The following is a 24386-nucleotide window of genomic DNA, read 5'->3' on the forward strand; positions in this document are numbered from 1 at the left end:
TCTCCCTACAGTTTTCAGCCATCAGCGTCAACTGGCTCGTGTGAACTACAGTCCTGACGCTGTGTTTTAACGTTGAGAAACATCAATAATCATCGCTTGAGATAAGGCTTTCAAAACAAATGGCTATGGAGCCTCCATCCTACTAAACTACACTGTAGTAGTTACAGATCCATACAGCCTCCCATCCTACTAAACTACACTGTAGCAGTTACAGATCCATACAGCCTCCATCCTACTAAACTACACTGTAGCAGTTACAGATCCATACAGCCTCCATCCTACTAAACTACACTGTAGTAGTTACAGACCCATACAGCCTCCATCCTACTAAACTACACTGTAGCAGTTACAGATCCATGCAGCTATGGAGCCTCCATCCGACCAAACTACACTTCCACTACTCTTCCCGAGTTACACTTACACACAGGTGTTCGGAGCATGCTATAGACAGCTAATTGGCAGGTGGCCTCTTGTATTCCATCTGTTTTCCATAAACAAGCGCTGTAACTTGAAGATATGGCCGTATGGGAACAATAACCCTATCAAGGTGTGTATCAATTTAACCTTTTTTTTATTTTTTATTTTTTTAGAAAATTCCAAAACCGCAAGCGACTTGTGTTAATATTCAGATTGAGCGTATGGGCTCTTAACAAAACTCCCCCCTGTACAGAAGACGCCTTCATCCAATGTCTTCTGTAATGGAACTGAGAGCTAGGATCGGGGTCTAGATGTAACCCAGTGGCAGGTGTAGGCATCTTAGACTCACCCGAGTCAATGTTACCGTCTTCCCTCTCCTGTTCTACTCCCCCGTTCTCTTCCTCGGTTCTTCTCTCATCCTCCTCTTCCTCTTTTTTGACAATCACATTGAGCTCCAGTGTTTGACTGCAGTCCTCCAGCTTCACTGACGCCATCTCTTGACCTGGCTGTGAGCTTTTCTGGGCCGGACTCGGTTCAGTCATGGTATGCTAGAGGCGGATGCTTTTTAAGAAAGGAAAATAGATATGTTAATGTAATTAAAATAATATATAAAACAATAAAAATATATATAAATCACAATGGGAGGAACCGACTTTCATGCCAGGGAAAGCGCTGCAGATAAACAATTAGCTAAAGGCCATTTCACCAATCACCATGTTTGTATAGGCTAAATGGTGATGGAATGTACGACCGCGCGAAAGAATGTAGTCTTTCTACGTACAGTGTTTTCACTCCGACATAATTCATTCATATGGAGTTCCTCCCATGAACTGTAATGGGTTTTTATCGATAACGTTCCTGGCCAGAACAACAACCGTGACAGCCCAACGGAGCGTGGCTGTCTACAACCACACTGTTCAACATCTTCCACATCGCCGACCGACAATAAACGTTAACTGTAAGTTTCAGCGTCTGGTTATAGTTTAAATTACTATAATCAAAACACGACAGATTACCTGATATCACTGGTCTTTTATTGTTTGATTAGACTGAGCATGGAGAATCGGATGAGCCAGTACAGTAAACTTCCGCCTGCGCGCAGGATGGGAAAGGGCGTCATGTTCACGGGCGTCATGTAAGCGCAGGCGTCGGCCATCACACCGACCGATTCGCAACCCTCCTCACAGTTTATCAATAAAAGACCAGCGATTTCAGGTAATCCGAAAATGCTTTCATGATCATTTAAACGATAGACAACAGTTGAACATTACAGTAAACGTTTATTGTCAATCGGTAATGTGGTCGATTGCAGCTGTTGAATAGTGTCAGTTTTGTCGGGCTTGCAGCGGTTGTTGTGGTTTCCGTCTGTCATGTTTATTATTATTTTTTTTTACTCAGGGTCGTTATCGATACAAGCCATTACATAGATGAGGACTCAAAATGAATGTATATCTGAGTAAGAGTATGGTACTGTGTAAAAAAAGTGATGATTAGTTAAATACCCCTTATTGTTCTACTGTAGCGCTTGTTGCACAAGCAATAAAACGGACTCCTCACACCGTGACAAATATAATGAAAAGAAGATACCGAGTCAGTATGTGTGTGTATATATATACTACCGTTCAAAAATGTGGAGTCACTTAGAAATGTCCTTGTTTTTCATGAAAACATACATGAAATTAGTTGTAAAATGAATAGAACATATAGTCAAGACATTGACAAGGTTATAAATAATGATTTTTAATTGAAATAATAATTATGTCCTTCAAACTTTGCTTTCATCAAAGAATCCTCAATTTGCAGCAATTACAGCGTTGCAGGCCTTTCTAGGCATTCTAGTTGTCAATTTGTTGAGGTAATCTGAAGAGATTTCACCCCATGCTTCCTGAAGCACCTCCCACAAGTTGAATTGGCTTGATGGGCACTTCTTATGTACCATACGGTCAAACTGCTCCCACAACAGCTCCATAGGGTTGAAATCTGGTGACTGTGCTGGCCACTCCATTATAGACAGAATACCAGCTGACTGCTTCTTCCCTAAATAGTTATTGCATAGTTTGGAGCTGTGCTTTGGGTCATTGTCCTGTTGTAGGAGGAAATTGGCTCCAATTAAGCACCGTCCACAGGGTATGGCATGGCGTTGCAAAATGGAGTGATAACCTTCCTTCTTCAAGATCCCTTTTACCCTGTACAAATATCCCACTTTACCACCACCAAAGCACCCACAGACCATCACATTCCCTCCACCATGCTTGACAGATGGCGTCAAGAACTCCTCCAGCATCTTTTCATTTTTCTGCGTCTCACGAATGATCTCCTTTGTGATCCGAATATCTCAAACTTAGATTTGTCTGTCCATAACACTTTTTTTCCAATCTTCCTCTGTCCAGTGTCTGTGTTCTTTTTCCCATCTTAATATTTTATTTTTATTGGCCAGTCTGAGATATGTCTTTTTCTTTGCAACTCTGCCTAGAAGGCCAGCATCCCGGAGTCGCCTCTTCAATGTTGACATTGAGACTGGTGTTTTGCGGGTACTGTTTAATGAAGCTGCCAGTTGAGGACTTGTGAGGCGTCTGTTTCTCAAACTAGACACTCTAATTTACTTGTCCTCTTGCTCAGTTGTGTCCCGAGGCCTCCCACTCCCCTTTCTATTCTGGTTAGAGACAGTTAGTGCTGTTCTGTGAAGGGAGTAGTACACAGCGTTGTTCAAGATCTTCAGTTTCTTGGCAATTTCTCACATGGAATAGCCTTCATTTCTCAGAACAAGAATAGACTGACGAGTTTCAGAAGAAAGTTATTTGTTTCTGGCCATTTTGAGCCAGTAATCAAACCCACAAATGCTGATGCTCCAGACACTCAACTAGTCTAAAGAAGGGCAGTTTTATTGCTTCTTTAAATAGCACGACCGTTTTCAGCTGTGCTAACATAATTGCAAAAGTGTTTTCTAATGATCCGTTAGCCTTTTTAAAATGATACACTTGGATTAGCTAACACAGCGTTCCAGGTGAACACAGGAGTGATGGTTGCTGATAATCGTCCTCTGTACCCCTATGTAGATATCCCATTACAAACCAGCCCGTTTCCAGCTACAATAGTCATTTACAACATTAACAATGTCTACACTGTATTTCTGATCACTTTTAATGGATATGTTGTTTTGCTTTTCTTTCAAAAACAAGTACATTTCTAAGAGACCACAAACTTTTGAAGGGTAGTGTGAATGTACATTATATATCTTTTTCTGATCGTTTATTTCATTTCTTTTTTTAAACAGTATTTTTATTGGAATTTTACAATTTTCACCCATATTAAGAGATACAACAACAGAGACAAAGCACACAGAAAGCTTCTCTCACCCCATCACCATCATTGCGTCTCTCAATACATAAATTTTAAACAAACTTACAAACAGAAATTAAAACAAAAAAGCTCAGTTTAAACCAAGAGGTTAGGTTCCACACATGGAACGTACAGTGTAGTTCTGAAATACATACATCCCCGTCATTCTACGAGAATCCTTGCAGCATTAATAGCTGATACCTCAGGTTCTAGGTAATTTAGATAAGGTTCCCATACTTTGTAGAACTGGTCTGTTTTAGAATGCAATGTACATGTCAGATATTCCAGAGGCACCCATTCAAATAGTATCTTATGCCAATCTTTAATAGAAGGAACCTTATCACTAATCCACTGTAAAAGGATGTTTTTCCTCGCTGCGAAGGTAAGGATGTTGTAAAGCCTCCTTTTACCCACAGAAGTAACCTGCCTACTAGGGAGACCTAACAGTAAAGAAACTGGGTCCAACTCTAGATCAACCCCTAGGATCTTTTCAATTTCTTGCAGAACACCAGACCAGTATCTTTGTACTTTGGTACATGACCATAAACAATGTGTTAGGGTGCCTGTATCAGTTTTGCATTTAAGACACTGAGGGGAAGAGGAGGTGGGGCTAAAAGCATGTCTGCGATTTGGGGATATATGCAATCTGTGTATTATTCTTAATTGGATTGCTCTAGTACGATTACATATAGATATTGTTTTTGCATATCTCCAAATGTCCTCCCACATCTCTTCGTCAATAGTAACAGACAATTCTTTCTCCCACACTTGTTTCACCCTCTGTGTGTTGACAGCAGAAAGGGACCTTAAAGTATCATAAAACAGACTTACAGACATTTTCCTTTGTGGGAAAAAAAGCATTCTTTCAATGACAGACACATCAGGGTTACCAATTAAGGTGGTGCTCTTCAGGATATAATGTCTTACTTGTAGGAAGCGGAAAAAGTCCTGCTTTGGGAGTCGATATTTCTCGACCATCTGCTCAAATGACAACAAAATCTTATCAACAAATTTAGCCTGCGTATGCCCTTATTAAGCCAAGAGTTAAAGCCGACATCCAGCAATCCTGGACTGAAATCTGGGTTGTTAAGAATTGGGGTAAGAGCAGAGGTTAGTTTGGACCTTCCCAGGAAGCGTTGAACTGACCTCCATACTTTGAGTGTGTTAAGTGTAACGGGATTATTGCAGTGATCTTCTACAGACTTGAAGCTTCTGAAAAATAAAAGATCCTGTAAGGGGTATTTTGAAAGAGAAGTCTCAATGTCTAACCAAATAGAGGAGCCATCATTTGTGATCCAGTCAGAAATATAACAAAGGTGGGCACACCACTGATAGAACCTGATATTGGGCATATTGCCATCTTAAGTCTTGGTTTGCGTTTACTCCATATAAAGGAACTTAGCCATCCATTTACATCCTTTATTACCTTATTAGAGAGTAATACTGGGATCATTTGGATTGGGTAAAGTAGTCTAGGTAAAATGTTCATTTTCAAGAGGGATATTCTACCCAACCAAGAAATCGGGAGAGAGTTCCAGCGCTCCAGATCCTGTCTTATTGTATCAAACAAGGGAACAAAATTGGCTTTGTACATTTGCTGGAATTTAGGAGTTACAAATATACCCAGATACATGAAACCTGAGGGAGACCATTTAAAAGGGAAGGGGGGAGAAGTATTAGGTACAGAGTGCAGGCTACCAAGTGGCATAGCCTCTGACTTAGTTAGGTTAATCTTGTAGCCTGAGAATTCGCTGAATAATTCAATAATATTAATTAGAGCTGTAATTGAAGTCTCGGGACTAGAGATGAATATCAGGACATCATCAGCATACAAGCTTATTTTATGGTGAACATCACCAATGAGCAGCCCCTGTATAGCAGGCGTTACCCTGATGGCCTCAGCCAGTGGTTCCATAACGAGTGCAAAGAGGAGGGGGGATAAAGGACAGCCCTGTCTGGTACCTCTGTGTATAGAGAAGTTATTTGACCTTAGCCCATTAGTAAGGACAGCAGCCTGAGGATCATCATATAAAACTTTCACCCATTTTATAAAGTTGTCGCCCAGACCAAATTTATTTAGAGCAAATAATAGGTAAGACCACTCCACACGATCAAATGCTTTCTCAGCATCTAGGGAGAGCACCAGACCATCCACAGCACTTTGTTGGTAAGCTTGAATTACATTAAGAAGCCGCCTGACATTGTTGCATGACTTACGGCCCTTAATGAAGCCAGTTTGGTCTCCTTTCACAATTAATGGCAGTGAGTCCTCTAATCTTGTGGCTAGAATTTTAGAAAGCAATTTTCTATCCACATTCAGAAGGGAAATTGGTCTGTACGAGGAACAAGACTCTGGACATTTTCCCTTTTTGAGAATAAGTGAAATGTTGGCTTCTCTCAGCGTTTGAGGGAGTTGGTCATTTGAAAATGAGTGATTAAACATATCACGCAATGGCTCAAGGATCAGGCCATGGAACTCTTTATAGAACTCACTACAAAACCTGTCTGGTCCTGGGGCCTTACCATTTTGCAGATTCTTAATTGCGAACATTATCTCTTCCTTGGTAATAGGGGCATTAAGGAGGGACCGCTGCTCTTCGGAGATAGTAGGGAGCTCAATCTTACAAAAGAAGTTCTCCATTAATTTGGGTGCATCATTTGGCAGTTCTGAGGCATAAAGATTTGTATAAAATTTCTTAAATGAGCCACTTATCAATTTATTTTCATATAAGTGATTACCATCAGAGTCAGTAATAGTAGCAATTGACTGAGAGTCAGCTCTCTTTTTAGCTAGGTATGCCAAGTACTTTCCTGGCTTATCGCCATGTTCATATAGCTTTTGCCTCACAAATCTCAATTTCTTTTCAGCGTCCTGTGTTAGGAGAGAGTCTAACGTTGATCTAATGACTGATATTTCCTTTAATAGGGCAGGAGTGGGCGTTTTAATGTAGTCCTTCTCTTTAGTTCCTAATTCACCCTCTAACATTTTTTGCTTTTCACGCTTTTTCCGTCTCTTAGTAGCTGTGTATGACATAATCAGACCCCTGGCATACGCTTTACAGGTCTCCCAAAGGAGCGAGGGGTTATCTGTTGATTGAGAGTTAATAGAGAAAAATGCTTTAAACTCTGTAATGAAATATGATGTGAATGTATGGTCTTTAAGAATGGTTGTGTTCAACCTCCAATGTCTTGACCGATTGAATGCCCCGTTGAGTTTTATGTCCAGGATCACCTCAGCATGATCAGATATGACTATGCTTCCTATCCTAGCGGATAGAACAGACTGCAGAGACGTCCTGGGCACAAAAAAATAATATATTCTAGTCTGACATCCATGAGGTGCAGAGAAAAAAGTTAACTCTCTGTTGGAGGGATGAAAAGCTCTCCAGACATCCGCATACCCCAGATCATCACAAATAGCTTTAAGTGACTTAGCTTGAGGAGAGAGTGAAGCTATACCGCTGGGGAACCTATCAATAAGGGGGTTCAACAAGCAGTTAAAATCTCCTCCAACCACTGCAGTGTCTGAGTTTAATTCTGAAAAGTCTAGAAAAACCTTAGTGAGGAAATCAGGGGGGTGAGCAGGGGGGAAGTAAATATTCATTATAGAAATGTTCTGCCCTTGTAAAGTACCATTAATTATAACAAAGCGACCAAATTTATCTTTCACACAATTCAAGACCTTAAGTGGTAAGTTATTTTTCACCAGAATTGCTACCCCTCTACTTCTGGATGTAAATGATGAGAAAAACACTTGACCAAACCCCCCTTGTTGTAATTTCAGGTGCTCCTTATCATCCAAATGAGTTTCTTGCAACAGGGCAATATCAATATTTTATTTTTTCAAAAAAGATAGTACCTTCTTCCTCTTAATGGGGTTATGGCTCCCTCTAATGTTCCATGTACATACACGCAGTCCGTTACCTGCCATTGTATCTTGACCATTCAATATCCAGACTGGATCCCACTGTAAAAGTGGGGTGGTACCTTTTTCCATGTGTTGAACTCTCCTCCATCTCACTGAGCATAAACAAACGATATGAACCCTGAACTCGAACTATACTAAACCCAAAAATTAAACATGTGAAGATCCAAAAGGGGGTTTTCCCACTAGCTAACATGCAGGGGATTTCAACTCTCCAATGTAGACTCTTAAGTCTGCATCGCCGCTCCATAGCCTCATCCTTTATATGTATGGAAAAGAAAATCAATAGGAGAATATTGAGGCTCTTCCACCTAAAACCAAACCTGGGCACCAATATGGATTCACACATATCTCAGCCTGAGCTATAGCGGCTATTACTTTAGCAAGAAAAATAATAAAGATACGAATATTACTGAGCCGAAGTACGTGAGGACTCACGTCACTGTTTCATGATCAGATTCAACCAAAAATAAACAAAGTTATCCAATGCTGCTGAGGTGCAGCTTAAAAGTTATTTACCCGAGAGAGTCAATAAACGCAGCAGCCTCTTCAGGTGTGTAGAGCTTTTTAGGTGATCCGTTGACCATAATCTTCAATGTGGCCGGGTACAACAGTGCGTAGTCCATCTTCATTCTCCTGAGTCGAGCCTTCGCCTCATCAAACGCTTTGCGTCTTCGTACAACCGCCGTGGAATAATCATTGAAGAATGAAACCTTAGGAATTTTACGTTGACTACCATCAGAGCCGATGTTTCTAGCCGTATCCATGACGCGCTGCTTGTCGGTGAAGTTGTGGAACTTTATAACCACCGGCCGTGGGCGCTGATTGGGACCGGGTATCGGTGCTTGAGAGCGATGGGCTCTGTCCAGCTTCACACGGCCAGCCTTAGTGTCCATTTGTAGGTAGCCAGGGATCCATTCCTCAAAGAATTTTACTTAACGTGTCCCTTCAGAATTTTCCGGGTGTCCCACAACACGAATATTGCATCTGCGTCCTCGATTATCCAAGTCGTCAATGTGCTCCGCCATTTCGCGCACCTGTTTCTCAAGTGCTTTTAGCTTAGCGTCCATAGATGTAGTTGAAGTTTCCACTGCATCAATTCTTCCTTCCGCCTCAACAACACGTTCCACAACCCTCTGTAGTTCAGCTGAATGGCCTGCTATTGCTTCCAAGACCGTTCTTATCTTAGCATCGATCACTTTAGTAATGTTATCAGTCATCTTTTGAATCACCAGGTCCATTGTGCCTGTATCCGCAATGGTGCTAGCCTCGCTAACGTTAGCTAGCTCCTCATGCACATCCACAGGGGTGGGGGTTTTGGTCGACTTCTTAGTAGTTCTGTTGGGCATGTTGTCGGAGATTTTTGCGGAAAAGTCGTCAAGACTCATTATATGGTAACTTATTTAGCCAATTCTACCACTTTTTCAAGCTAGGAGATTAATGTAAAAATATAAATTTACGAATGCCACGAGAGCTCGCTGAAACACCGTGTTCTCTCTACGGCGCCATTTTCATCCCCCGTTTATTTCATTTCTGAACAACACTTAGATTTTAGTTTTTTGATTCAGACACTTTCTTTAAAAATAAAAAAGCATCCAGTCCACTTCATACCATGTCTGAAATGGGTTCTGGCTGCCATGTTCATACCATGTCTGAACTGGGTTCTGGCTGCAGTGTTCATACCATGTCTGAACTGGGTTCTGGCTGCAGTGTTCATACCACGTCTGAACTGGGTTCTGGCTGCCGTGTTGCAGCCCAGACAAGCTCACAACAGGGTCCAGAGATGGCATCAGTGAAGCTGGAAGACTGCAGTAAAACACTGGAACTCAATGTGATTGTCAAAGAGGAGGAGGAGGAGCGAGAAATCGAGGAGGAGGAGGAAGAAGAGGATGAGGAAGATAATGACATTGACTCTGGTGAGTCCAGGTTGGCTACGCCAGCATTGTGGTTCCATCATAGTCCTTAAAGTCCAGATCTGGGTTCAAATAGGATTTAAAAACGTGTTTGTTGGAGCCTACCTGAAGTGTCAGCTAGTTAAGTGGGGTGATGGTCACTTTTGAGACTATTCCGTTTGGTTCAAATGTACCAGGCACATACTGATTTCAATCAAGCACAGACGGATTTTCAATTCGAATTAAACCCATGTCTACTATTGTCTAGTGTGGCACACACAGCATGTGTAGTCCAAAAATAACGCCTAAGCCCCTGTTTTGATGTTGTTCAAGTAGATATGGAAGAAGAGGAGGACCAGAAAGGAGGAGGTTTGGCCAACCCAGGTAATAAGTACACTAGCCAGGGTATAGACTAATATAGGTCATATATTACAATAGAAAGAAAACTAACCCAGGTAATATATTACAATAGAAAGAGGACTAACCCAGGTAATATATTACAATAGAAAGAGGACTAACCCAGGTAATATATTACAATAGAAAGAGGACTAACCCAGGTAATATATTACAATAGAAAGAGGACTAACCCAGGTAATATATTACAATAGAAAGAGGACTAACCCAGGTAATATATTACAATAGAAACAGGACTAACCCAGGTAATATATTACAATAGAAAGAGGACTAACCCAGGTAATATATTACAATAGAAACAGGACTAACCCAGGTAATATATTACAATAGAAAGAGGACTAACCCAGGTAATATATTACAATAGAAAGAGGACTAACCCGGGTAATATATTACAATAGAAAGATAACTAACACAGGTAATATATTACAATAGAAAGAGGACTAACCCAGGTAATATATTACAATAGAAAGAGGACTAACCCAGGTAATATATTACAATAGAAAGAGGACTAACCCAGGTAATATATTACAATAGAAAGAGAACTAACCCAGGTAATATATTAGAATAGAAAGAGGACTAACCCAGGTAATATATTACAATAGAAAGAGGACTAACCCAGGTAATATATTACAATAGAAAGAGGACTAACCCAGGTAATATATTACAATAGAAAGAGGACTAACCCAGGTAATATATTACAATAGAAAGAGGACTAACCCAGGTAATATATTACAATAGAAAGAGAACTAACCCAGGTAATATATTACAATAGAAAGAGGACTAACCCAGGTAATATATTACAATAGAAAGAGGACTAACCCAGGTAATATATTACAATAGAAAGAGAACTAACCCAGGTAATATATTAGAATAGAAAGAGGACTAACCCAGGTAATATATTACAATAGAAAGAGGACTAACCCAGGTAATATATTACAATAGAAAGAGGACTAACCCAGGTAATATATTACAATAGAAAGAGGACTAACCCAGGTAATATATTACAATAGAAAGAGGACTAACCCAGGTAATATATTACAATAGAAAGAGGACTAACCCAGGTAATATATTACAATAGAAAGAGGACTAACCCAGGTAATATATTACAATAGAAAGAGGACTAACCCAGGTAATATATTACATTAGAAAGAGGACTAACCCAGGTAATATATTACAATAGAAAGAGGACTAACCCAGGTAATATATTACTATTTTTATTACTACTACTACTACTATTATTACTACTACTACTACTACTACTACTACTACTACTACTATTATTATTACTACTACTACTACTACTATTATTATTACTACTATTATTATTACTATTATTATTACTATTATTATTACTACTACTATTACTACTACTACTACTACTACTACTACTATTATTATTATTACTATTATTACTATTACTACTACTATTACTACTACTACTACTACTATTATTATTACTATTATTACTACTACTATTACTACTACTACTACTATTATTATTACTATTATTATTACTACTACTACTACTACTACTACTACTACTATTATTATTACTATTACTATTACTACTACTACTATTACTACTACTATTATTATTGCTATTATTATTACTACTACTATTACTACTACTACTATTATTATTATTATTACTACTACTATTACTACTACTATTACTATTATTATTATTACTACTACTACTACTACTATTACTATTACTTACTATTATTATTACTATTATTATTACTACTATTACTACTACTACTACTACTACTACTACTATTATTATTACTATTATTACTACTACTACTATTATTATTACTACTACTACTACTACTACTACTACTACTACTATTATTATTATTACTATTATTACTACTATTACTACTACTACTACTACTACTACTACTATTATTATTATTATTACTATTACTTACTATTATTACTACTACTACTACTATTATTATTACTATTATTATTACTATTATTACTACTACTACTATTACTACTACTACTAATAATAATAATAATATTATTATTACTATTATTATTAGTATTATTATTATTAGTTTATTTTTTATTACTATTATTATTATTATTATTATTATTTTATTTGTTATTATTATTATTATTACTATTATTATTAGTATTATTATTTTATTTTTTATTACTATTATTATTATTAGTATTATTATTATTATTTTATTTGTTATTATTATTATTTTTTATTACTATTATTATTATTATTAGTATTATTATTATTATTTTATTTGTTATTATTATTATTATTATTATTATTATTACTATTATTACTGGTATTATTATTATTATTATTATTTTATTACTATTATTATGTGAATATCTATTATAAAGTTTTAATGAACATTGTGTTCCAGTCTAATTGGTCTGATGTTTTACAGGGCTTGTTATTGTTAAAAGACAGGATGAGGAGGAGAGGGACAGAGAGAAGGATGAAGAGGAAGAGGAGGAAGGTGTGGATAGGACCAAGCCAGGTAATCACTGATCAGAACATGCATCCAGAGGAGGAGGTGGGGGATGGAGAGGAGGCGGAAGGTATAGATGGGACCTTGACAGGATTTATTTAAACACATGAAACTACCCATTAATATACACATTAATATACAATAAACACATTCAACTACCCATTAATATACACATTAATATACAATAAACACATTCAACTACCCATTCATATACACATTAATATACAATAAACACATTCAACTACCCATTCATATACACATTAATATACAATAAACACATTCAAATACCCATTCATATACACATTAATATACAACAAACACATTCAAATACCCATTAATATACACATTAATATACAATAAACACATTCAAATACCCATTAATATACACATTAATATACAATAAACACATTCAAATACCCATTCATATACACATTAATATACAATAAACACATTCAAATACCCATTCATATACAATAAACACATTCAACTACCCATTAATATACAATAAACACATTCAAATACCCATTCATATACACATTAATATACAACAAACACATTCAAATACCCATTCATATACACATTAATATACAATAAACACATTCAAATACCCATTCATATACACATTAATATTCAACAAACACATTCAAATACCCATTAATATACACATTAATATACAATAAACACATTCAAATACCCATTCATATACACATTAATATACAATAAACACATTCAAATACCCATTCATATACACATTAATATACAATAAACACATTCAACTACCCATTCATATACACATTAATATACAATAAACACATTCAAATACCCATTCATATACACATTAATATACAATAAACACATTCAAATACTCATTCATATACACATTAATATACAATAAACACATTCAAATACCCATTCATATACAATAAACACATTCAACTACCCATTCATATACAATAAACACATTCAACTACACATTAATATACAATAAACACATTCAAATACCCATTCATATACACATTAATATACAATAAACACATTCAACTACCAATTCATATACACATTAATATACAATAAACACATTCAAATACCCATTCATATACACATTAATATACAATAAACACATTCAACTACCCATTCATATACACATTAATATACAATAAACACATTCAAATACCCATTCATATACACATTAATATACAATAAACACATTCAACTACCAATTCATATACACATTAATATACAATAAACACATTCAAATACCCATTCATATACACATTAATATACAATAAACACATTCAACTACCCATTAATATACAACCAACACATTCAACTACCCATTCATATACACATGAATATACAATAAACACATTAAACTACCCATTAATATACAATAAACACATTCATCTACCCATTCATATACACATGAATATACAATAAACACATTCAACTACCCATTCATACACATATTAATATACAATAAACACAAACTACCCATTCATATACATATTTATATACAATAAATACATTCAACTCCACATTTATATACACATTAATATGCAAAGTGCTGTACAGAAACCCAGCCTAAACCCCCAAACAGCAAGCAATACAGGTGTAGAAGCACGGTGACTAGGAAAAATTCCCTAGAAAGGCCAAAACCTAGGAAGAAACCTAGAGAGGAACCAGGCTATGAGGGGTTCTGAGGCCCCACAAGGGTGTGTTCTCAGCCCTCTCCTGTTACTCCCTGTTCACCCATGACTGCGTGGCCATGCACGCCTCCAACTCAATCATCAAGTTTGCAGACGACACTACAGTGGTAGGCTTGATTACCAACAATGACGAGACGGCCTACAGGGAGGAGGTGAGGGCCCTCGGAGTGTGGTGTCAGGAAAATAACCTCTCACTCAATGTCAACAAAACAAAGGAGATGATCGTGTACTTCAGGAAACAGCAGTGGGAGCACCCCCCTTTCCACATTGACGGGACAGCAGTGGAGAAGATGGAAAGTTAAGTTCCTCTGCATACACATCACGGACAAACTGAAATGGTCCACCCACACAGACAGCATGGTTAAGAAGCTGAAGAAATTTGGCTTGTCACCTAAAACCCCCACAAACTTCTACAGATGCACAATCGAGAGCATCTTGTCAGGCTTTATCACCACGTGGTAGGGCAACTACACTTCCCTAAACCGTAAGGCTCTCCAGAGGGTAGTGAGGTCTGCACAACGCATCACCGGCGGCAAACTACCTGCCCTCCAGGACACCTACACCACCCGATGTCACAGGAAGGCCAAAAAGATCATCAAGGACAACAACCACCTGAGCCACTGCCTGTTCACCCCGCTATCATCCAGAAGGCGAGTTCAGTACAGGTACTTCAAAGCTGGGACTGAGAGACTGAAAAACAGCTTCTATCTCAAGGCCATCAGACTGTTAAACAGCCATCACTAACAAAGAGAGGCTGCTGCCAACACACAGACTCAAATCACTGACCACTTTAATAAATTGATTTAATAATGTTATCACTAGTCACTTTAAACAATGCTTTTATATGTTTACATATCCTACATTACTCATCTCATAGGGGCGGCAGGGTAGCCTAGTGGTTAGAGCGTTGGACTAGTAACCGAAAGGTTGCAAGTTCAAACCCCCGAGCTGACAAGGTACACATCTGTCGTTCTGCCCCTGTTCCTAGGCCGTCATTGAAAATATATATATATATGTGTGTGTTCTTAACTGACTTGCCTAGTTAAATAAAGGTTAAAAAAAATATAAAAAAATATGTATATACTATATTTTATACCATCTATTGCATCTTTCCTGTGCCGCACGGCCATCACACATCCATATATTTATAGATACATATTCCATCCCCTTACATTGTGTGTGTATAAGGTAGTCGTTGTGAATTTGTTAGATTACTTGTTGGTTATTACTGCATTGTCGTAACTAGAAGCACAAGCATTTCGCTACACTCGCATTGACATCTGCCAACCATGTGTATGTGACCAATAACATCTGCCAACCATGTGTATGTGACCAATAACATCTGCCAACCATGTGTATGTGACAAATAACATCTGCCAACCATGTGTATGTGACAAATAACATCTGCTAACCATGTGTATGTGACAAATAACATCTGCTAACCATGTGTATGTGACAAATAACATCTGCCAACCATGTGTATGTGACAAATAAAATGTGATTTTATTTAAACACATTAAACTACCCATTCATATACACATTAATATACAATAAACCCATTAAACTACCCATTAATATACAATAAACCTATTAAACTACCCATTCATATACACATTAATATACAATAAACCCATTAAACTACCCATTAATATACACATTAATATACAATAAACACATTCAACTACCCATTAATATACACATTAATATACAATAAACCCATTAAACTACCCATTCATATACACATTAATATACAATAAACCCATTAAACTACCCATTAATATACACATTAATATACAATAAACCCATTAAACTACCCATTCATATACACATTAATATACAATAAACCCATTAAACTACCCATTAATATACACATTAATATACAATAAACCCATTAAACTACCCATTCATATACACATTAATATACAATAAACCCATTAAACTACCCATTAATATACACAATAATATACAATAAACCCATTCAACTACCCATTAATATACACATTAATATACAATAAACCCATTAAACTACCCATTAATATACACATTAATATACAATAAACCCATTCAACTACCCATTAATATACACATGAATATACAATAAACCCATTAAACACATTAAACTACCCATTCATATACACATTAATACACAATAAACCCATTAAACACATTAAACTACCCATTCATATACACATTAATATACAATAAACCCATTCAACTACCCATTCATATACACATTAATATACAATAAACCCATTAAACTACCCATTAATATACAATAAACCCATTAAACTACCCATTCATATACACATTAATACACAATAAACCCATTAAACACATTAAACTACCCATTCATATACACATTAATATACAATAAACCCATTCAACTACCCATTCATATACACATTAATATACAATAAACCCATTAAACTACCCATTAATATACAATAAACCCATTAAACTACCCATTAATATACACATTAATATACAATAAACCCATTCAACTACCCATTCATATACACATTAATATACAATAAACCCATTAAACTACCCATTAATATACACATTAATATACAATAAACCCATTAAACACATTAAACTACCCATTCATATACACATTAATACACATTAATATACAATAAACCCATTAAACTACCCATTCATATACACATTAATACACATTAATATACAATAAACCCATTAAACTACCCATTAATATACACATTAATATACAATAAACCCATTAAACTACCCATTAATATACATTAATATACAATAAACCCATTAAACTACCCATTAATATACACATTAATATACAATAAACCCATTAAACTACCCATTAATATACACATTAATATACAATAAACCCATTAAACACATTAAACTACCCATTCATATACACATTAATATACAATAAACCCATTAAACACATTAAACTACCCATTCATATACAATAAACCTATTAAACTACCCATTCATATACACATTAATACCCATTAATATACAATAAACCCATTAAACTACCCATTCATATACACATTAATATACAATAAACCCATTAAACACATTAAACTACCCATTCATATACACATTAATATACAATAAACCCATTAAACACAAACTACCCATTAATATACACATTAATATACAATAAACCCATTAAACACATTAAACTACCCATTCATATACACATTAATATACAATAAACCCATTAAACACATTAAACTACCCATTCATATACACATTAAAATACAATAAACCCATTAAACACATTAAACTACCCATTCATATACACATTAATATACAATAAACCTATTAAACTACCCATTAATATACAATAAACACATTAAACTACCCATTCATATACACATTAATATACAATAAACCCATTAAACACATTAAACTACCCATTCATATACACATTAATATACAATAAACCCATTAAACACATTAAACTACCCATTCATATACACATTAATATACAATAAACCCATTAAACACAAACTACCCATTCATATACACATTAAAATACAATAAACCCATTAAACACATTAAACTACCCATTCATATACACATTAATATACAATAAACCTATTAAACTACCCATTAATATACAATAAACACATTAAACTACCCATTCATATACACATTAATATACAATAAACCCATTAAACACATTAAACTACCCATTCATATACACATTAATATACAATAAACCCATTAAACACATTAAACTACCCATTCATATACACATTAATATACAATAAACCCATTAAACACAAACTACCCATTAATATACACATTAATATACAATAAACCCATTAAACACATTAAACTACCCATTCATATACACATTAATATACAATAAACCCATTAAACACATTAAACTACCCATTCATATACACATTAATATACAATAAACCCATTAAACACATTAAACTACCCATTCATATACACATTAATATACAATAAACCCATTAAACACATTAAACTACCCATTAATATACACATTAATATACAATAAACACATTAAACACATTAAACTACCCATTCATATACATATTAATACACATTAATATACAATAAACCCATTAAACACATTAAACTACCCATTCATATACACATTAATACACATTAATATACAATAAACCCATTAAACTACCCATTCATATACACATTAATATACAATAAACCCATTAAACTACCCATTCATATACACATGAATATACAATAATAAAGAATGTTTATTCTTATTGTTAAAATAATAATAATAATAAATGTTTATTTTAGTTTCTAAATGCATTCTGTCATTACTAAATCATGTGATATTTTTTTTTTTTTTTGTAAAAATAAATAAAAATCACACACAAACATTTAATTAATAACATATTTAATCAGTCTTCTTCCTCAAATGAAGGAGATGATGACGCACTCTTTGCAAGAGGGAGGGATTCTGATTTCATTGGTCCTCAACTCGCGGTTCAGACTATTCATTCAGGATAGTGTTGGGCAGGTTAGTTCTGAAGGATTCATTCAGGATAGAGTTGGCCTGCTTGGGAGCAGGTTAGTTCTGAAGGATTCATTCAGGATAGAGTTGGCCTGAGGTTAGTTGGTGAAGGATTCATTCAGGATAGAGTTGGCCTGAGGTTAGTTGGTGAAGGATTCATTCAGGATAGAGTTGGCCTGAGGTTAGTTGGTGAAGGATTCATTCAGGATAGAGTTGGCCTGCTTGGGAGCAGGTTAGTTCTGAAGGATTCATTCAGGATAGAGTTGGCCTGAGGTTAGTTGGTGAAGGATTCATTCAGGATAGAGTTGGCCTGCCCGGGAGCAGGTTAGTTGGTGAAGGATTAATTCAGGATAGAGTTGGCCTGAGGTTAGTTGGTGAAGGATTCATTCAGGATAGAGTTGGCCTGAGGTTAGTTCTGAAGGATTCATTCAGGATAGAGTTGGCCTGAGGTTAGTTGGTGAAGGATTCATTCAGGATAGAGTTGGCCTGAGGTTAGTTGGTGAAGGATTCATTCAGGATAGAGTTGGCCTGAGGTTAGTTGGTGAAGGATTCATTCAGGATAGAGTTGGCCTGAGGTTAATTGGTGAAGGATTCATTCAGGATAGAGTTGGCCTGAGGTTAGTTCTGAAGGATTCATTCAGGATAGAGTTGGCCTGAGGTTAATTGGTGAAGGATTCATTCAGGATAGAGTTGGCCTGAGGTTAGTTCTGAAGGATTCATTCAGGATAGAGTTGGCCTGAGGTTAGTTCTGAAGGATTCATTCAGGATAGAGTTGGCCTGAGGTTAGTTCTGAAGGATTCATTCAGGATAGAGTTGGCCTGAGGTTAGTTGGTGAAGGATTCATTCAGGATAGAGTTGGCCTGAGGTTAGTTGGTGAAGGATTCATTCAGGATAGAGTTGGTCTGAGGTAAGTTCTGAAGGATTCGCTGCCATAGAAATGTAACTGACTAAAAGGTGAGCCACATTCATATGACTGGTTGTCCTTTTAAATAGTTTTCAAACCAGCTACATGCAGCCTGGTCCAGGTCTCAGAATAAGTCGTGTAGTATTTAGTAGTATTTATTGGGATCCTCAATTAGCCCCTCTTTCAGGGGTCCAAACAGGAAATAAAACACAACAAATAAAATACATGATATCCATAAAATATACATAACACTACATACTCTCCTGCCTCACGCTTCAGAAACAGGGGATGCCTCCTGTCCTATGAGCCGTTCCGGCTTGTACAGGCCAAGGCTTGTGGAAGGCTACTTACCTACATACAGTGCATTCGCAAAGTATTCAGACCACTTGACTTTTCCCACATTTTGTTACACTACAGCTTTATTCTGAAATAGATTAAACCAATTTTTTTTTAAAATCCTCATCAATCTACACACAACACCCCATAAGGACGAAGCGAAAACAGGTTTTCAGAAATGTTTGCAAATGTATTAAAAATGAAAACAGAGACCCTTTGCTAGGAGACTTGAAATTGAGCTCAGGTGCATCCTGTTTCCATTGATCATCCTTGATGTTTCTACATCTTGATTGGAGTCCACCTGTGGTAAATATAATTGATTGGACATGATTTGGAAAGGCACACACCTGTCTATATAAGGTCCCACAGTTGACAGTGCATGTCAGAGCAAAAACCAAGCCATGAGGTCGAAGGAATTGTCCTTAGAGCTCAGAGACAGGACTGTGTCACGACACAGATATGGTGAAGGGTTTCCTAGAGCCAACTGGCCAAACTGAGCAATCGGGGAGAAGGGCCTTGGTCAGGGAGGTGACCAAGAACCCGATGGTCACTCTGACAGAGCTCCAGAGTTCCTCTGTGGAGATGGGAGAACCTACCACAAGGACAACCATCTCTGCAGCACTCCACCAATCAGGCCTTTATGGTAGAGTGGCCAGACAGAAGCCACTTCTCAGTAAAAGGCACATGACAGCCAAAAGGCACCTAAAGGACTCAGACCGTGAGAAACGAGATTATCTGGTCTGATGAAACTAACATTGAACTCTTTGGCCTGAATGCCAGCGTCACATCTGGAGGAAACCTGGCACCATCCCTATGGTGAAGCATGGTGGTGGCAGTGCTGTGGGGATGTTTTTCAGCGGGAGGGACTGGGAGACTAGTCAGGATCGAGGGAAAGATGAACGGAGCAAAGTACAGGGAAATTCTTGATGAAAACCTGCTCCAGAGTATGGGGCGAAGGTTCGCCTTCCAACAGGACAACGACCTTAAGCACACAGCCAAGACAACACAGGAGTGGCTTCGGGACAAGTCTCTGAATGTCCTTGAGTGGCCCAGCCAGAGCCCGGACTTGAATATCCCAGTAGTCGCTGATCAGAACATACATCTATGAGGAAGGTGTGGGTAGAACCAACTCAGATCAGAATATACATTTAGGAGAAGTCAACTATCCTTTCTACCTTTTTAGATACCGATGCATAGTATAGCATATAAAATAGAAAACATGTGTTTAACCCCTGTAATGTTGCCATTAAAACAGGAGAGGGTGCCAGCTCTGACCCAGACAGCCTTGGGGACCCTGACCCGGAGAGACCGTACCTCTGCTCCCAGTGCGGCAAGCGGTTTACTGCAGCCAGCAGCTTGAAGATACACACGATGACCCACAGCGGAGAGAAACCCCACCATTGTTCCATTTGCGGGAAGGCCTTCTTGCGATCCTATGACCTGAGACGACACCAGGTGGTTCACAAAGGTGAGAGAAACACCCATACCCTGATGTTAAACTATTTGATTTATTATGGTACAGGTACACTATTGTGTAACACAAGGAATTTGAAGATGATCTCCACTGTTTGCTTGTTAGCTAGCTATTCCAGACAGCTTAAAAAAAATAGCTGCCAACATTCCATTAAAACAATGCAGTCAATCCACAGCTGTACACTTTCTGACATCAGTTGTTGATAGGACTTAGACAAGTTGTAAAATGCAAGTACTGATATTGTATCGTATAAAAACACTCACTGCTTTCCAAGAGAGCACACATTGAGACATTGTGGGTTTGTTTACATATATTTTAGAGGCTAATTATACGGAAAATTTGTATAAAACCTGTATATGACCAATATTTTAGGTCGACTAATTATATTACCCAATTTCTGATGCATCACATGCCTTTTATTTTCCTTCGTCAGTTAAAGCAGGAAATGCATCATCTACTGCCATTCATTCCAATTAGACTGGGTTGGATTTCTCCCTGACCAAGATGGCTGCCATTTTCAGACCATTATGGAACTTTGAGGGTTCACAACACAGCCATTCTAATAATTGAGTAGGATCTCTATGGGTGCAGGTACATGGTATTGTAGCAAATTTGGGGTGTATCTCTGACCAATATGGTTGGTATGGTCCTGGACCAAACTGGGTCCAGGAGACTGTCAACCCAACAGTGATCTGAACCTCTTGACGAGTTTGCTAGGTGTTGGGTTAAGGTCGCTATAGTATTTTACTGTATGTACAGTATATTGTTAAGCATGCAAGTGATGCTGTTCTCTCCTCTCTGTCCTAGCAGCGTCTCTAACCCCTATAATGTTGTCGTTGAAACAGGAGAGGTTGCCAGATCTGACACAGACATCTCTGAGAAGCACCACCGCTGCTCCGAGTGCGGAAAGAGGTTCCTCACAAAGACGCGGCTGAACAGACATGCGCTGATTCACAGCGGAGAGAAACCACATCAGTGCTCTGTCTGCGGGAAGTGTTTCTTACGACCCGACGACCTGAGGAGACACATGACCATCCACACCGGAGAGAAAACCAAGCACGTCTGCCATCCGTGTGGGAAGACCTTCACCTTGCTACGGCACCTCAAGATCCACCAGCGAGTCCATACGGGAGAGAAACCATACCACTGCTCCAAGTGCCCGGAGAGTTTCGCCCACCTGTTGGAGTATAGGAAGCACAGACAGACCCACCGTATCGAGAAACCATACCACTGTGATGACTGTGGCAAGATGTTCTCCCACTTCAGAACCCTCAAGGTTCATCGTCTGATCCACACAGGAGAGAACCTCCACCACTGCTCCTACTGCGGGAAGGGCTTCACGATCAGAGGGAACCTCAACACCCACCTACTGACTCACACCAAGGAGAAACCGCATCAGTGCTCCATCTGCGGACAACGCTTCGCCAGATCCCAGTGCCTGAAAAAACACAAGCTCAAGAAGTTACACATGGAAGAGGTCCTCTACCACATCTGCGACTGCGGTAAGAGCTTCACGGATGTAGAGAAGCTGCAGACGCATGCAAGGACGCACTTGAAGAACCTTGAGAAGAGGTTCTGCTGCTCGTACTGCGGTCGGACGTTCGTACGGGCTGGTGACCTTCAAAGCCACCAGAGAACACACACTGGAGAGAAACCGTACGTCTGCACTATATGCGGGACCCGTTTCGCCCAGTCTGGGAACCTGAGAGTGCACCAGATCACTCACACTAAAGAGAGGCCATACCCTTGTACTGTCTGTGATAAGGGGTTCACCACACCGGGGAGTCTGAAGGTGCACATGAGGCTCCATACAGGGGAGAAGCCGTATGTCTGTAGCCTGTGTGGGAAAGGGTTCCATGTACCCAAATTGCTGAAGAAACACCAGGAGCATCACACAAGCGAGATGACAGCCTCCTTGGACATGACATAGGAAAAGCCTACAATTTGTCTGGAGGACTTTTATTTTGGAAAACACATGTCCTCAATGAGACCAGTGGCCAGTACTTTAGTCACTGAGGCCTATCCTTTCTCAATTCATCTTTCCTCGATTATCTCGCATCCTCTCTCCTCACCTGTATTGGAGGAGAATATCTAAAGTCCCTCCCCTCAGACCTTCTCCTCCAATGAGTTTTGAGAAGAAGCTGAGGAGAGAGAATGCAAAGACTCGAGGACTGAGGAATTGAGAAAAAAATCCAGGTTTCTCTGCTGCTCTCATTAACACTAGCATCGCTGGGCCTCGGGCACGTACCAGTGGAGGGTCTATATTTGAAACAGTCTATAAATCCATTTAAGGACATGGGTTTTCAAAATAAAAGTCATCTGAAATTGCGCTCCACATGTGCTTTTCAATGTCTCACTAGTCATGACAGAATTTGTAGTGCTTCATTTAGTGATACAGCCTACATAAAGCTTCTCTAGGTTAACGCCATATATGAAGACAGTAATGATATATATAATGATGTGTTACATCATGTGTTGCCCTCTTTAGGTAGCCTAGTGGTGAGAGCATTGGGCCAGTAACTGAAAGGTTGCTAGATCGAATCCCTGAGCTGACAAGGTACAAATCTGTCATTCTGCCCCTGAGCAAGGCAGTTAACCCACGGTTCCCCTGAGCAAGGCAGTTAACCCACTGTTCCCCTGAGCAAGGCAGTTAACCCACTGTTCCCCTGAGCAAGGCAGTTAACCCACTGTTCCCCTGAGCAAGGCAGTTAACCCACTGTTCCCCTGAGCAAGGCAGTTAACCCACTGTTCCCCTGAGCAAGGCAGTTAACCCACTGTTCCCCTGAGCAAGGCAGTTAACCCACCCTCAGTGGGGTTGGGTTAAATGCGGAAGATACATTTCAGTTGAAGGCATTCAGTTGTACAACTGACTAGGTATCCCCCTTTCCATTATTGCCATCGTGGTTATTATTTGACCCTGCTGGTCATCTATGAACGATCTGGCCTTAATGGTCACATGGACTCTTAAATCTCT

General features: G+C 38.1%; 2 protein-coding genes across 8 annotated transcripts in view; one reads left to right on the forward strand and one right to left on the reverse strand.

Annotated features, from left to right (window-relative positions):
* Positions 1-1569, reverse strand: part of LOC110514903 (zinc finger protein 345) — a 25700-nt gene extending 24131 nt beyond the window's left edge. For 5 of the 6 annotated variants that reach the window (XM_036942193.1, XM_036942196.1, XM_036942195.1 and 2 more), the window contains exons 1-2: positions 1434-1569; positions 767-978 (exon numbers count right to left, since the gene is read on the reverse strand). In XM_036942193.1, the coding sequence (XP_036798088.1) occupies positions 767-959 (193 nt within the window). In that variant the 5' untranslated portion in view covers positions 960-978; positions 1434-1569. Of the gene's footprint in view, positions 1-766; positions 979-1198; positions 1337-1433 lie in introns of those variants that run through there. The other variant, XM_036942192.1, reaches the window with a different exon arrangement.
* Positions 1550-24011, forward strand: LOC118938403 (zinc finger protein 883-like). 2 transcript variants are annotated; one of them, XM_036942230.1, is made up of 6 exons: positions 1550-1632; positions 9392-9597; positions 9910-9957; positions 12405-12497; positions 21194-21406; positions 22258-24011. In XM_036942230.1, the coding sequence occupies exons 2-6, from the start codon at positions 9465-9467 to the stop codon at positions 23340-23342; spliced, it is 1572 nt and encodes a 523-aa protein (XP_036798125.1). In that variant the 5' UTR covers positions 1550-1632; positions 9392-9464; the 3' UTR covers positions 23343-24011. The 2 variants fall into 2 exon arrangements, with proteins under 2 accessions (XP_036798125.1, XP_036798124.1); XM_036942229.1 differs by lacking the exon at positions 1550-1632 and having other exon boundaries at positions 8408-9597.
* Positions 24012-24386: the final 375 nt, after the last annotated feature.

This window comes from Oncorhynchus mykiss, chromosome 13 (assembly GCF_013265735.2).
Source record: "Oncorhynchus mykiss isolate Arlee chromosome 13, USDA_OmykA_1.1, whole genome shotgun sequence".
NCBI classification, from domain to species: Eukaryota; Metazoa; Chordata; class Actinopteri; order Salmoniformes; family Salmonidae; genus Oncorhynchus; species Oncorhynchus mykiss.

Coding starts and splice junctions, on each gene's coding strand:
- LOC118938403 (XM_036942229.1), top strand. CDS start 9,294: ATGTCTGAAATGGGTTCTGGCTGCCATGTTCATACCATGTCTGAACTG. Junction 9,958..12,404: donor AGGAGGTTTGGCCAACCCAG/GTAATAAGTACA, acceptor GATGTTTTACAG/GGCTTGTTATTGTTAAAAGA. Junction 21,407..22,257: donor ACACCAGGTGGTTCACAAAG/GTGAGAGAAACA, acceptor TCGTTGAAACAG/GAGAGGTTGCCAGATCTGAC.